Source organism: Notamacropus eugenii, chromosome 5, assembly GCF_028372415.1.
Source record: "Notamacropus eugenii isolate mMacEug1 chromosome 5, mMacEug1.pri_v2, whole genome shotgun sequence".
Lineage (NCBI taxonomy): Eukaryota > Metazoa > Chordata > Mammalia > Diprotodontia > Macropodidae > Notamacropus > Notamacropus eugenii.
In genome coordinates, this window is record NC_092876.1 from 201,421,912 (window position 1) to 201,438,393 (window position 16,482).

The following is a 16,482-nucleotide window of genomic DNA, read 5'->3' on the forward strand; positions in this document are numbered from 1 at the left end:
CAAATTCTGCCTCAGATACTTAATGCTTACTAGCTGTGTGACCCTAGGCAAGTCACTTAATACCAGTTGCCTCACAAAAAAACCCAAAACAAAAAAAATCTTATTTTTGCTTATTTGTGTTCTTCTTACTCCCACCCCTACACCCCAGCCTAACTGGAGCTTAGCACAGTGCCTATGATAGTATATACTGGCATATATATAGATAGTATGTATACCCTGGTAACTGATATAGTACCATAATTGGTTTTTATTACACTGTTGTGATTAATTTAATATAGTTACTTGTTAATTACAATTGAAAAGTATTTTTCTAAGTACTTAACTTTTCATATACCTCCAAGGTTCTCTTAGGTTTTTTTCACATCTGGTCCAAAGGATCATTTTTAAAGCTAGATACCTCCCACCTTCCCCCATGGCTTGTAAAAAGTAATCTTAATTTTAAAATACAGTCTTGGTCAAAAATAATACATGAAACTTTCTAGGATTGAGGCCTAATTTTTTGTTTTTAAGTTTCATGTATTTCTTATTCTTACTCCTTATGAGATCTTTCTGGTTCTTAAAGGGAAGAATTAGTGAGGTAAATGGATGAACAAGACTTGGCAAAATACTGGATATGCAATTAAGGCAGAAGCAAGAGTCAAGGATGATTCCAAGGCTACAGAGCTTTTGTGGCTTTTGTCACTGTCCTCTTCTGGGACAGTATAGTCTCTTCTCCCTTGGTTTCAGTACTGCTACAGCCTTGATCCTTCATTTTGTCTCTCATCATCTTATTACTGTGCGCAAAGGGTGGGTACTACCTAAGGCTTTTTCACAACCAAATTTGAGAAAAGAAAGATACCAGGAACTCATCCCACAAAGAGAAGGAATCCCCAACATAACATACCCAACACGTGGTCATCTAACCCCTGTTTGAAGACCCATCAAGGAGGGGGAACACACTACTTCCTGAGACAGTTGTAACTTCATTCCACTTTCAGACAGCTCTGAGTGTTAGGAAGTTTTTCCTGTCATCAGCCCTATATTTGCCTCTTTGCAGCTTCTGTCCATTGCTCCTAACTCTGTACTCTGGAGACAAACAAGAGATATCTTCTCCCACAAGACAGTCCTTCAGTGACTTAATATAGCTATCCTGTCTGGTCTCAGTTCCCATGGTTTTAGTTAATTATTATGCTGATGACTGCTCACAGGCATCAACAAATTCTAATTTTACAAAATGAAACTTATCTTTCCCCACAAACTTATCTCTTTAAACTTTACAGCCTACTTTTCTGATCTTATTCCGTGTTATATCCTATGCTATCTATATTTGTTGAACTGGTTCACTAGCTGTTCCCCATACACAGAGTTCCATTTTCTTTTGATGTGCCTTTGCACACGTCTCTCCAGTCTGGAATATATTTCTTTCCTCACCTCTGCTCATAGTTTATTTCAAAACAACCCTCTAATTCTTTGCCTATGCTCTCTACATCTTCAAATTTCTTATATCATCTGTGCATATTTTATACTTACATGTGTGCTTTTTTTATATCTCCAACATCAAGTACAGTACCTTGCACATACTAGGTTTTTAATAAATGTTTTTTTAATATTTAGATCCATCCAATAAAAATTATTGAGTGCCTGATATGTGCCAGGCACTGTGCTAAGCATTGGGGATATAATTAATAAAAAGACAGACAGTCCCTGCCCTCTAGGAACCTACGAATCTAATTGGAGGGCAAGAGGGACAATGCACAGAAGAAGACAGGAAGGCAGGAGAGGAGGGAGAAGAGTAGGTCAGGGCATCTTATTCTGTGGAATTAAAACCAGGCAGAACAGCAGACACAGAGTGGAGTAAGCATGAAAAGTATAGTTTCTGCCTCCTATCCACCCTTCAGCTCTCTAGTTAGAGGGAAGAGGAGGCTGAAGGGGAGGTGGTGTTGTCAGTCAAAGTTTGAATTAGCAGCAGAGTAGATCAGAAGAAAATACCTGGATCACATTAAATCAGCCATTACAAAAAATGCTTACATTGAGTTCCTATTCAGAATTATTGTCTTGACCTTTATTAGAGATCCATATAAGAAACCCATTTGATTTGTGAAGTTTTTGTGCCCTAATATTTAGTTAATTTTTGTGAACTTGTTACATATGGCTAAAAATGGGTATATTATGTTCTATTCTTTATTCCCCAGAAGGCTGTCATATATAAATTTTCTAAAATTCAGTTCAGGTTCTTCATCTATCTTTTGGGTTTTTTTAGATAGATTAACATAGGTCTATGAGAGATAAATTAAGGTCCCCTTTATCATTTTACTATATATTTTCTCTTGTAATTCATTCAGCTTTTCCTTTAGGGATTTAAATGCTAAGACATTTAGTATATACATGTTTAGATAATAATTCATTGTCCATGGTACCTTTTTGCAAAATATAATCTATATTGTTGTTACTTTGTCTGAGATCCTAATTATTATCCCTACCTTTTTTCTTCATCTAAAGCATAATAGATTCTATTACAGCCCATTGTTTTAACTTTGTGTGTCTTTCTGCTTCAAAGATATTTCTTATAAACAAAACTTTTTTTATTCTAGTTTAAGAAATAACAGTTCTTTGTCTTTGTCATAACAACAGTTGACAACCCTCCTCAGTATATTAGAGTGTCTCAAATCAGAGCTCATGCAATAAATTACTTATTGAATTTAGCCACAGGGAAAAAAAATTTCCTCCTGACCAATTGTGTTTTCTTTTTAAAAGACAGTGAAAATATAGAAAACAAAAAGGGAATAATTTAAAACCAAATTTATTGCCCACTTATATTAATTATTTCATCTTGGATATTGAATAAAATGTAATCCATATGTTTTCTTTGCGTGGTCTTTGTTTTGTTTCTGTCCTTAATTGTCCTATTTTAATTGGTTAATTTGTTAATTGTTTAATTTTGTAAGCATCTTAAATTCTGTGCTTGAATGTCCTTTTCTCTGTTATAAATTTATTTATTGCTGTAATTAGAAAATCATAATTTTTTTAAATCATAAAGATGAGGATGTTGCTCTTTAAATTGAACCCTTTCCTTTGTGAATTCTCTGTGATAGTGTTCATAGGACAAATAATGCAGCAGGAAAATGAGTGTTTTAAAATGTTTTGTTGTTGAGTCATTTCAGGATTTTTTGTGACCCCATTTGGAATTTTCTTGGCAAAGATGTTGGAGTGGCTTGCCATTTCCTTCTCTAGCTCATTTTACAGAGGAAGAAAGTGAGGCAAAGGGTTAAATGATTTGCTCAGAGTCACACAGCTAGTAAATGTCTGAGGCTACATTTGAACTCAACAATATGAGTCTTCCTGACTCTAGGCCCACTGTTCTATCTACTTTGCCAAGTAGCTACCCACTTTGAAAAGTTAACCCCAAAAAAGACTATTTCAAAAATATTCTATTGGGTATATTGTGTATGTTCTGTTGGTAAAGCAGGATATTAAATTTTGACATTTGAAAACAGAAACTACACAATTACCTGGAAAAATCAAAAAGACCATTGAATGAGAAAAGACTATTCAAAAAAGTAAAGAGGTTAAGTAAAGAAAAGAGAAGCATTTATTAAGTGCCTACTCTGCCAGGCACTGTGCTAAATACTAGGGATATAAAGAAAGGTAAAATACAACTCTTGATCTCCAAAAATTGATAGTCTACTGGGGGAGAGAGAGTATGGATTCAAAGATGACACCTATATTGTGAGCCTAGGTGGTTAGGAAAGATGATGGTGCCCTTAGGAAGAGGGGGAGGAAGAGGAAAGATAATGGACTCAGTTTTATACATGTTGAGTTTAGGATGTTTGTGGGACATCCTGTTTGAAAAGTCTCTGGAGGTCAGGTGAAATGTAAGGGGAAGTAAATAGATTTGAGACTCATCTGCTTAAGTATCACAATTTGATCTATGGGAATTGAGGAGATCACCAAGTGAAATAGATAAAAGAACAGGGACCAGGAAAGATTTTTAGGCAACACTAATCACATGTAGCCAATCACGTATAAACCAGTAAACTGATAGACCTGAAATGGATTGGTGGCCTACTTTTCAAAGTGCTCTAAAACCAGATGTTAGTAAGATACATTCAGGTAAAAAAAGAAAAGGAGTAGAGAGAAAAACTTCAGAGCTACTTTAACTGAGCAAAATGCCAGGCTGTAGAGGTTTCAGTATCTTAAGAGCAAGTATTTGGGTAAGAAAGGGTTCCCTTTCCATGTGTCAACAGAGTTCTAGACAGGTTGGAATTTTGGGACTTAAAAACAGTGTGGGTGAGAGATCTGGGCCTTTTTTTCTATTCTTGTATCTTTTTTCTCATTCTTTCTCATCTTATTTACCTTCTTACTCTTTTTTTTTTTTTTTACCCTGGATATGTTTCCTTTAGCTTAATATAATACAGGCCTAAGTATATTTTTGTTTGTTATACTTATTTAATTTGTTTTTGTTACCTGCCCTTAATTTAAAAAGTAAAAGAGCTGAACTTTGTATATTTCTCAAGGAGATAAAAGAATTAGTTTCGTTTTACATAATTTATTTTTCCTTTGGTTCAGTGGACCTTGATTTAAAAAATTTCCATCTTCCTACCATAAAATTACCTCTATCATACTTTTACTGTTTTCACCTATTACACACAGTTATGGCTTATTCATTATATATGCATTGTTTTCCAAAAATTAGGAGATACTCTTAGAAATTTAAAAACCTTGCATAGTCTGGCTATATACAAAGAAATAGAAATAACACATAGAAAATCAGAGTCAGAGAGCCTGGCCAAATGAGATCATTTTCACCTAGGAAACTTGTCTTGGAAATAACAATTTTCGGAGCATTGAAAAATCATTTTCTGAGGTGTCTCAAAAGGTTGATTCAATTCAGCAAGTCAGGTTTAATTCGGTTGAATGAAATTTATTAAGTACTTCATGTAAGACCCTGTACCTGGTGTTGGGAATACAAGGGCAGAAATTGCTGTCAAGAAGTTTGATGGTTCTCTTGAGGAAATATAGCCTGTGCACAAATAAATAACTACAAAAACCCTTCTGGAAATGTGGGACAGCAATTGAAACTTGAAGAAAGCCCAGCATGGGTTCTAAGATGAAGACATGAGATGGAATTGCATTCGTGATATGGGGTTTGTTCGGTGTAAGGCATGGGGGCAGGAGATGGAATATCCTTTTTGAGGAATAGCACCTTGTAGGCCAGCTTAGCTAGAACAGAAAATATGGGGGGGGAGGGAAAATATAAAATCTCAAAAGACAGATTGGAATTAGGTTGAAGGACTTGAATCCCAAATAAAGGAATTTATATGTGAACTTATGGGCCATTTAGAGTCACTAAAGCTTCTTGAGCCAAGGAGTGACCTCTTCATGGATACATATATCTTTCAAAGATTGTTTTGGTGCCTCTTTGAAGGGCGAAGGAAGATATTAGAAGGAGGAGAGATGATCAGTGGGGCAGCTTCGTGAAACAGTGCAAGCTGTGGGATCACAGACACATGAAGAAGAGCCAAGAGCCAAGGAAAGAAGGGGAGGAAGGAATAACATGAGGGCATTTGGGGATATAGAATTTAGGAGAAGAGAAAGCTTATGGCCTCTATTTCCTTAGTAAGGTCAGGACCAGGGAGGGTACTTTGCTGAGAGGGAAGTGGGAGGCAGTAGTGTATGGGGCTTGAAAAGAAAAGATTTGGAGCAGACAGCAGCACAATAGAGGCAAAATAGAGAAGAATGAAAGGATTGCCATACTGCAGTGAAGCCCAGCTAAGATTAGGAGGCAAATTTGTATTAGATCTAGTTGTCACAATTATGTGACTTTAGCAGCATGTAAGAAGGAACAAAGAAGCTGTGTGGCATTCTTGGGGTCTGGCAATATGTGAGTTACAGTTGTTGTTATACACCCTTGGTTCTCAAAGAGGATCAATGACATTAAGAGAGTGATGTCTTGACTTGCAAGTGAGTTATATTTAAATGAGTCAGAGCTGTGCAGAAGTCATCATCCTCAGTCTGTCCTCCTCAGTCATTGGAGTCCAATGGCATAACATAGGTCAGGAAGACTTGTGATGGCCCAGGTTGCAGCAGGAGACCTTGGCCTTTTTAAGCTAAGGTCTTTCCCAGGTCTGTTTGAGACAACACCTATTCAGTAGTTAACCTTCAAAAAAGAATCAGTCAGGGAGGAGAAGACCATCAGAGTTTCTGGCCGGAGCAGAAAAAATTGCCGTTTACGCTCATGCTGAGCCATCCAAGCCAAAACCGTTAATAAGTGAGATTTGAGCTGTTACTGGGATCTGTTATTGTCCAATCAGCAAGAGCCAGAATGAGTTGGGTTTAAAGGTGTATTCTGGTAGCTCCATTTGAACCCCAATGGGCTTCATCATACCTGAGTTTTCAGAGCAGTACTTCAAGAAATCATAAATGAAAACTATGTGACACAAAAGAGTTAACTGTCCCAGTTTTTCAAACAAACAAAAAAAACAATGATAGAATAAATAAATAGGGAAGGAAAAAGCCCCTGAACCCCAAGATATCTACGATCAAAATGTATATTCTTTCAGGCAGAGCATCCACATGTAAGTAGAGTCACAGTAGACCAACAAACAAAGGTAGAGGACACAATAAAATCAAACTGGCTAACTATAGGGTTAGTATTTCAGTTGAAAGAAATTAGTATTAGAATAGCAATGGATAGATGGACTCAAGGTCACAGTAAAGACTGAGGATTTAAGGGAAGGAGTGGGAGAGATGCCTAGAGAATGGTGGAAAATATAAACTGTTTAAAATCCCAGAAGAGACAATCAGTACATAAATAGCTACCAATCTTGATGTATAATCTACCTGTATATCAGGGTTATACTTGAAAATACAAAAGAGGAATAGAAAAGCTTTGCAAATGGTTCTGTACAGCAGATTATATCTTCACAATTAAAAAGTATAGAGAAGACAAGATGTGTTTTGGGATTAGCAAAAAGTACTTGACTGGACCAAAGAAAGCTTCTGCCCACAATGAGTCTCTCATGCGTATATAACCACAGAAATCTCTTTTCAGTGTATTAATGTCAGGTGAGGTATAGCAGAAATATATGCTTATCTGAGGTGTTCACTCATGAAGTATATTTGACCCAGACAATGAGGTCTTATGTACCTGTTTCTGGATGGCAGATTAAATCTATCAAGTACCAGAACATTGGAGGGCCTTCTCAGTGAGACCCAAGATTATTGAAAAGACATTAATTGTTAGAACTCATGTTCTTTTTCCACTTCCCTTTATGGAATTTCTCTAATTTTGTTGAAGACATCACCATTCTTCCACCTTCACCAAGATAGCCAGTCATTTACCAAATCTTGCTCTTTCTCCCTTCACATCGTTAACATCTAACCTCTTTCTCTACTTAATCACCACCTTAGCTCAGGCTCTCATTACCTTCCACCTGGCATATTTCAGTAGCCTCTTAAATGATCTCCCTTTCTCAATCCAGATAGCTGCCAAACTGATTTTCCTTAAGCACAGATTTGACCTTTTTACTCCCCTACTCAGTTATCTGTAGTTCTTATTGCCTCAAGGCTAAAATAAGAACTTTTGTGTTTGGTTTTTAAAGTTCATTGCAACTCAGCTCCAAACTGTTTTTCCAATCTCCTCATCCATTACCCCTTTCAAAAACTGCAGTCCAGCTAACCTAGTCTTCTTTCTCTTCCTTCTGCATGGTATTCTATCAACTATTTTCTTGCCTTGTCACAAGCCTAGAATGCACTCTCTCCTCTGCCTCAAGAATCCTTTTTTGTACCTCATTGAACCATTCCCCACCCTACCCCTAACTTTATGCCCTCTCTTCCTGACTGCCTTGTGTTTTATTCTATCTCTGCCCTTAGAACAGAAATACTTTCATCCCAGGGACAATTTCATTTTTTGCCTTAGTATTCCCAACACCTCGTATAGTTTCTGACATATAGTAGGTACTTATTGATGGTTGTTGGTTGATTGATTGAAATAAAATATATGAAAAATTCCTAGACTGTTATGAAGCTGAATAAAGAGCTAAATTATTAGGTTCATACACTGCCAATACAGTAAAGTGAATCCAGAATTGAATAGGATGAAAAGAACAAGCTAGATTACATTAAGGAAGTGTTATAGGCTTTTAATGGTTCTCAAGCTTCTCCCCAGAGCAAACATCTTTTCAACATGAATATATTTTCCTGTTAATGATGTGTGGTTGTGAATCATGTAACACTGTATTCTCAGAGGAATAACAGTTGTGAATGAACCAAAGGATGCAATGGATACAAAAGATATGGTAAGCACAAGTAGGCTGTCATTTTGGAACTTTTATTGATGCTTCTTATTATACCTCTTATGTATAACCACACATACACACATACACACAGCAAAGAGAATGAAATCTAATTGAAAAAAACTTTTAATAGCATACTCTTATACAGCATTATGTTCTTCCATACTTTTCTACCAAGCGGAGAGAAATGCAGTTATCTCCTGTTCTCTGAAACCATGACATAACATTGTATTAATTTGAATTCTACCTTCTTTTAATGTTTTCTTTTACGTTTTTGTTGTGTGTGTTGTTCATCTGGTTCTACTTATTTTACTTTAATTCGTATACCATAAGCTATTCTGCCATTCCTCAATTATTATGCATCCACTTTTGTCTCCAGAGTTTGTCTTGATCATATTTATGGTAAGTAGCATATGGGATATCATCAACTAGATATATGAGCAGAGAAAGTGTTAGGTTGATCATCTCCAAGGAGGATAAAATGTATAGTCTGAGTATATGTATAGTCCATTGATACAGTGTTGGAAAGTATACAGCACGATCTCTGACACATTGACAGATCTTCCCAAACTGCCTTGTATAAGAATTACTTGTATGTGTTTATATTTATTCACTTTATGTTTATACATACAGGTACATACTGGGGGGGTGCTAGAATGATCCAGGGGGATGGTAGTAAGTAGCCTTGGATGCAATTAAAGGGCATTGAATAAAAAGAAGGGGGCAGTGGAACCATAAGGAAGGAAGAGAATTTTGAAAAACCATTCATACATGTTTCATCTGTTGTATAACAGAGTTAAAAGTGATAGTGATTACATTATTTTCCAAAATGCAAGTTGTTACCAATCAGTAGTCAAGTCTGTTGACAGATCTTAATAATCAAGTGTTAGCAGGCAAGTGTGTCACACATTTGTCAGTAAATCCAGCATACATCATATGTGCACGTAATGACTTGTTTACAATACAGTACTATACAGTTTCGTGATGAAATATTGTGTCATCAAAATTTCAATACAGGAAAACAAATTTGCAATAAATTTTGAAATTTAAAATAATTTTTTATATTTTTTTTAAATGACACAAATTTTAAAAAAACAACCTGTTAAAGGGTTAAAGAAAGATTTTCAGGGGGCGCTGAGTAATATTTTTTTTGTTGTTGAAAAGGGGATGGTAGACAAAACAAGTTTGGGAACTTCTGCTTATACATAATACTTTTAAGGAGCAGGTTTTTTTTAGTATGGACATTCCCACCTCCCACATAAGTAAGCTTCTTTATGCTTTAGCTTTCGCAAACAACAAGAGAATAAAAATGTTATCCTATGATCAACCTTCTAGTGATTGATGGACTTTCCCAAACTTGAGGGGTGGTCCTCAAGCATAATCCTGTACTCAAAGTCTTTCTATTGTGGAGTAGGACACTGCAGAACTTACTCTATACTTTCTTCAGGTGACTTCCATTCCAGGAGAGGGCATCAAAGCAGGGCTGATTTGATAGAGAATTTCTTCCTTTATATGGTCAGAAATAGTGCTGGGTGAATTTGGCATTGGAGAATTATTTCTTTCCACTAGAAAAGGGACGGCTTTGTATGATGTCATTTATAATGCTTATGATCTTAGGCTAGAATAATATTCAAAGTAGTTTAAAGATAGATGGTTTATAATTTCAAGATAGAATAGGTAATAAGTACAGTTTTTTAAAGATATTTATTTTATTTTAGGAGAACCCCCAATGAAAAGAAAATTGTTACATGAATTTGACAGAGTGGTGGAAAATCAAGAAAAATCTTTAAAACCTTCAAAAAGCAGTCCTGATGGTAAACATCTTTTTTGTTTTTTGTTTATTTGTTTTACTATGTAGGTATCATTATATAGCTTTTTAAAAGTTGGTATATAAATTTTTTTTGGAGCAAGATTCTCTAAAAAACTACAGTTATAAAACATTTTGTTCTTTTTGTTGTTTGAAGTATTTCTTCTTTGTTAATAATATAGCACAGTGCTCAGTACATAGTAGGTGCAAAAGGTGTAAAGATTAAATAACAGATTTTCCCTCAGGGCCCATGTGCAAGGGATATCTCTTCACTTCTATCTCATCCACGGGCTTCTCCTACTCCCAGACCATACCTGCTCTCACCCCCCCACCCCCACCCACCCTCTACTCTTTTGCTTGGCTTGAGGCTACCACCCATGAGAGTCCTCTGACCATTCTGCCACCATCCTGGTGCCTGGTAACCAGGCTGTTGCTCAGTGTTCATGTTCGCATAATATACTCAAATTGAAGAAGACAACTGACCGCACATTTCCCCCTGCTTGCCACCTTCCTTCCCATCTTTACCTCCTGCCAAGAGTTGGAATATCTAGGCATTGTTGGATTTACCAGTAGGACACAGGACACACTGAAGAAGGGCCATGCAATCTTATCTCCACTCTACCCCTACCAGTTCATGCATTCTTCAGCAGTCGTCTTGGGGTGTACTGAGATCACAAGCTTTTCCTTCCCCCTACCCCTTCCGGGTACCAGAATAACTAATTACAATTATAATAAGTAGCTATTAGATGTGGCCACAAAGTAATAGGACTCTTGAAAAATTACCAGAAATTGTGCGTCCAGATAATTGTTATCTTTCAAAGCAATTGCCTAGAAAAACTATGCACTTATACCAATTTTGTCATTACTTAAAAGGTTTTTGGAATTGTTCTTATTGTATTGCCTTCAGAACTAGTTTTTAGTTCACACAGTAAACCATGTTTCATCATTTTATAGGTAATTTTTTAAAATTATAATAATTTTTTTTTAAATGAACTTTTTTTTATAAAAAAGTAATGAGATTTAGAGCTCTTTATAATAAGGAAAACTAAGGCCTAAAGAGATTAAGTGAGTTGGTTAAAGTCACACAGGTAATAAGTGGCAAAGCCAATTTAACTAAAATCCTTAGTCTATAGAACTGGTTCCTGCTGTCACTTTTCAAAAGTCCAATCTATTCTCAAAGACTTAAAGTTTACCACCATTTAGGATATATAAAAAAAAAAATAAAATAGAGGTTTTGAAAGCTATACTAGGGCAGCAATTTCAAGAATGTTTTTAAGTAGTATCATCTAGTTGAAATTTAGTGCACCAGTTCTTAGGAACTGGATTGGGGGGATTGAGCGCAACATTCATATCTGTTTAATTTTCAGTATTTTTGTTAAGAATCTATCTTATCTTCTTATACTTCTACTTTGTACTTATTAATTTTTTTTAATTTAAAAGATATAAAGCTAGTTCAAACAGAAATATATAACTTCAAAACAATTACAAGGCTGAAATTTAAATTTAGTCTCTAAAAGCTATGATCTACATAAAGATTTTAGGTTTTTTAGATTGTTGATACTGAGAAAATTAATGTAAATATATTAAACATTGACACTACCTGATAGTATGTTATATGCTAAGCAATTCAAACAATTTTGTGAAACCAAAATTTTTCTAGCAGTTGTGAGTCAACTTATATTTATCAGCACTATTGGTAGGAAACCTAGGATAAATGTTTCTTTTGAGTAAGCATTTATAGTAAAAGTAAAGAGATAAGGAGCAGTAAAATTAGCCATTTGGTTTTCGTTAATACACTTTAATACGTTTCTTTTAGGTACAATGAAAGATAGGCGAATGTTTATGCACCATATTTCCTTAAAGCCAGTTACTTGTGATCCCTTTAGGTAAGAACTCTCCTTTTTTAAATGAAAAAATGATCAGGTAAATTTTTATTTAATTTTCAGATCTGTGTTCTCTTTCTCCCCATTTCTACTTTCTCTCCCAATTCCCCTTTGAGAAGGCAAGAAAAACAAAGCTCCTGTTACAGACACATATAGTCAAGCAAAAGAAATTCTTGCTTTGGTCACATCCCCCTCCTCCCAATGTCTCTCTCAATATCTCCTTTTTCTTCCAAAAAAGAAAGGAAATTAATATATTGTACTTCTTTCAAGCTCCTGCTCTCATCAACAGCTGTGGGGAAAGAATATTGTATTATCTCTAATATTTTCTGGAAATATATTCCTTTTGTCATTAAAATGAACACAGCATTGCAAAAAGGGAATGCAAAGGCAGCTAGGTGGCATAGTGGATAGAGTACTAGGCCTGGACTTTGAAAAACCTGAGTTCAAATTTAGCCTCAAGCACTTACTGTGGGACCTTGGGACAAGTCATGTAACTTGTTTGCCTCAATTTTCTTATCTGTAAAATGGAGATAATAATAGCACCTACCTTGCAAGGTTATTATGGAGATCAAATGAGATCATATTAGTAAAGAACTTAATATAGTGTCTGGTATATAATAAGTGTTATACAAACACTACCTTTTTACTATTAACAATAACTGTAATAAGGAGGCTATTCAGTCAGAGATTTAATGTTAGGATTTAATGTGGAGATATTTTTAGAGTAAGCCTGGGAGAAATGTTCAATTCACAAATTATAATTTATTTGCTGAGAATATGTGAAAAGGTGATGACCATATGATTACAAAGTTGTTAGGGAACAGTCTTCTGCTCATTTAACAGACAAAACTGATCGTCGCAGTTATGATTTGTCCAAAGCTAGTCGAATCATTGAATAGATATGGAAGCTGCTTTGTTCGTTAGAGGTAATTTTATACAAGTTATATATGAAAAACCCAGAAAATTTTATTTTCACTTATTTTTGTCAAGAGGTTGTGAATTTGAAAGGGGAAAGAACAAATAATTTTCTGGAAAAGAATATTAGATCTTAAAATCTTATATGTATAAGATGGAAAATTATCTTCACTAATTAGATGATTTCCTTATACTAAACCTCATTCTGTTGCATATTCAGTTCAATTTCATTTGCACTCAACAAATATTTATTAAATGTCTGTTAAATTCAACATATTGTGTTAGAAACCAGGCATATAAGGATGATCTCTGCCTTCCTAGAGCTTATAATCTTATTAAAGGAGGCACTTTACCTCCTTTTTCAGGCAACTGTCTTGGCTTGAAGACCCTGCAGGAAATTACTACATTGTAAAAAATTAAAAGGAGCAATAAAACTGTAAAAACTAACAAAACAAAAATATTTTCTCTCTGTGTAGCCCAACTAAGGAACGGCAAGAAATGCGGCTTCCCAATTTTACCGCACCTGATCAAGGATTTACATCGAAATCTCCCTTTTTTTTAAAACACCAGACTTTGGAACATTCAAGCTCTAAGTCACTTTTGGGAAGTCCATCATATAAAGTTTCCTCAACAGGTAATGGAAAGATGAAACCCATGACTGTTATGGGCAAGCCTGCCAAAGTCTTTGTTCCACCTTTCAAAACTAAGTCAAACTCTTTAACAGATGAAGAGTATGTCAGTAAGAGACTTAAGTTGAAGGTAAAGGAGCACACACAAGAAAATGAGAAGCAAAAATATGTAGATGGACATACTACTAAAGATAGTGAAAATAATGAAAATTATCTTGCTGATGAAGATAATTCCAATGAAGCAACAACTGATGTTTTTGAAGAGTATGGAGACTCAAACCTAGGTACTGTACATGTGGTTTTGTTTTTGGTTTTTATTTAGGTATTCTTTTAAAGATGATCTTATGTTTTCCATTTCAAACAGTGGATAATGGAGTTCTGTGCTTTCCCCATTGTTTAAATGTTATAGCAGTGGAGTTGGTTTTAGTCATTATAAAATAGTAAGTATTTTTAAATTTCAGTTCTTAAAACATCAATATGGAATCCTCCAACTGAAACTTTTGTAACTTAAATATATTATTAACCAATCTATTAATTTTCTTTCCAAACTGGAGTACAAACAAAATTTTTTTTTTCTTTTAGGGATTACTTATTTGAACTTTTCTCATCCATTTCAAATGTTAAAGATTTTGGATGCTTAAATTCAATGAAAATATTCTTATTGTTTAAGAAGATATTAAATATATTATTTACCAGTCTACTAATTTTCTTTCCAAATTGAAGTACAAACAAAAATTTTTTTCCTTTTAGGGATTACATATTTGAACTTTTCTCACCCATTTCAAATGTTAAAGATTTTGGATGCTTAAGTTTAATGAAAATATTCTTGTTATTTAAGAAGATATCGAAATATGATGTCTTTGTTATTAACACAAATGAAAATTTCATATTGTTTTATAATTGGAAAACCATTTTGGATTTTTTTCCCTGGTGTTTTTCTCCTAATAGAGATGATTGCAAATCTTCAGAATGCCAGAGAGATGCAAGATATGAGAATTAAAAAGAAACAGACACAACAGATTCATCCTCAGGCAGGAAATCTGTATCTTAAAAAAACATCTACCAGTCCTAGAATATCTCTCAAAGTAGCAGTGGAAGGCAGAGTTCCCTCTACTTATTCCAGTAAACAGGTATATTTTTGTCTGAAGTGCTAATAGTTTCACATGATTATCAACAAATTATTTTAAAGCTTACTGATAAGCGAAATTGTCATTAAAAATTTATTCACATGGATTTGGAAATCACCCAAACAATTGAATTGTGATGTAACTATAACTGAAGTTGTGAAGAAACAGAATTAAGTTTGAAATAAGAAAATGAGAGTTGGAAGTCTTAAGGATTTTGTTTCTAGTTCTTTTATTACCTCATATAAGTACTTCTGTAGTCACTTTTAAATGTGCATGATAGGAATATTACCTCAAATCAAAATCTGCAAATAGTTGAGGAGAGATGTAGACTAAGCAGTAATACAGTTAGATGAATTTCAGAACCTCTTGGATGGCATAACTTCTACAAAAATGGAGCTGTTAATGGTTCAATGGTAGCATGGCAGGAGGTCTCTAGTGAAGTACCTCAGGGATCTCTGCTGGTTCCTGTATTATTTAACATTTTTGTCACAAACTTTAAAAACATAGATAGCCTGTTCATCAGATTTGCAGATGGCTTTGAGTTGAGAATGACAGCTAACTCATTGGAAGATTGCCTCAGGATGCAAAAGATCTTGGGAGGGTAGAGCATTGAGTTAAATCTAATAAGGTGAAGTTCAGTAAGGATAAATGGAAAGTCTTTAACTTGAGTATAAAAAGTAAGCTTCATAAGTGCAGAATGAAAAATGGTAATACAGTAGTTCTGAAAAAGATACAGAGATTTCAGTGGATTACAAATTTAATATGAATGAGCAATGTGATACATCAGCCCAGAAAGTTAATGTAATCTTGAGCTGCTTTAAAGAGAGGCATAGTTTCTAGGAGCAATATTTCCATCGTTCTCTGCCCCTAGACTTTACGTGAAGTGCTATGTTCAGTTCCTGTGCCATAGTCTAAGCTTGACAGTGTTCAGGGGAGAGCAACCAGGATAGTAAAGGACCTTTAGTACATGCCATATGATCATAGGTTGAAGGAACTGGGCATTTAATTTGGAAAAGAGAAAACTCAATAGGGACTTGATAGTTATCTTAAAGTATCTAAAAGGCTATCACTTAGAGAAGGGATTAGATTTATACAGTTTAGTTCCAGCAAACAACCAGAAGCAATGGATAGAAGTTGCAAAAAGCAAATTTAGCCTAGAAAGAACTTCCTAAAAATTAGAATTCTTCAGCAGTGGATAGGTTTGCCTAGAGAGGTGATTTTTTTTACCCCTTTCTTGGAAATCTTCAGGCAGAGGCTGGAAGCCCAGGTGCCCTGGGGTTCTTTTGAAGTACTGGTGGGACTATATGATCATTGAGTACTTAGTGCTAAAGGAATAAGGATGCACCAGTTGCCAAACAGTTTGGATTCCAAATGTTCTTTTGGAGGTTAGTTGTTTGTAATTTCATGAATTTTTCATTAGGAACATTTTAAATAGTGGTTAGACTCTTAGGCTTGTGAATAAAAACCTGTTATGTGTGTGAAGTATGGATTGGAAAGGGAGAAAGAAGTCAAGAATAAAGATATTGCAGTAATCCAGAAAGTTCATCATAAGAATGTTGAGGTTTTTGTTGTTGTTTTAAGAATAAAAAGGAGAGAGAAGTTATAAGAGCTAAGGCAGAGGCAGAGCTGACAGGACCCTAGTCAAAATTCTATACTTTCAGTATATCTGTGTTCATGAAGGTCTTAGCAATCTGATGGAACCATGTTTTAGTGCATGGATAACTAACTGATAACTAAAAAAGATGCTTATAAACTCAAGTAAATATCTAATTAGTAGAATCTGTCTGGTGAAACAGAATCAAGTAAAAAATTAGGTGATACCATGGACAGTGCTTTCAATGAAACATA

At 34.9% G+C, this 16,482-nt stretch overlaps 1 protein-coding gene across 4 annotated transcripts in view; it reads left to right on the forward strand.

The window, feature by feature from the left end:
• BRCA2 (BRCA2 DNA repair associated) overlaps positions 1–16,482 on the forward strand; it is a 76,649-nt gene that overhangs the window by 37,439 nt on the left and 22,728 nt on the right. For 3 of the 4 annotated variants that reach the window (XR_011967603.1, XM_072611872.1, XM_072611875.1), the window contains exons 11-14: positions 9,992–10,087; positions 11,897–11,966; positions 13,355–13,791; positions 14,456–14,637. Coding sequence is in view for 3 of the 4 variants with exons in the window: in XM_072611872.1 (XP_072467973.1) it covers positions 9,992–10,087; positions 11,897–11,966; positions 13,355–13,791; positions 14,456–14,637 (785 nt within the window). In the remaining variant the exon portion in view is untranslated. The remainder of the gene's footprint in view (positions 1–9,991; positions 10,088–11,896; positions 11,967–13,354; positions 13,792–14,455; positions 14,638–16,482) is intronic. The other variant, XM_072611874.1, reaches the window with a different exon arrangement.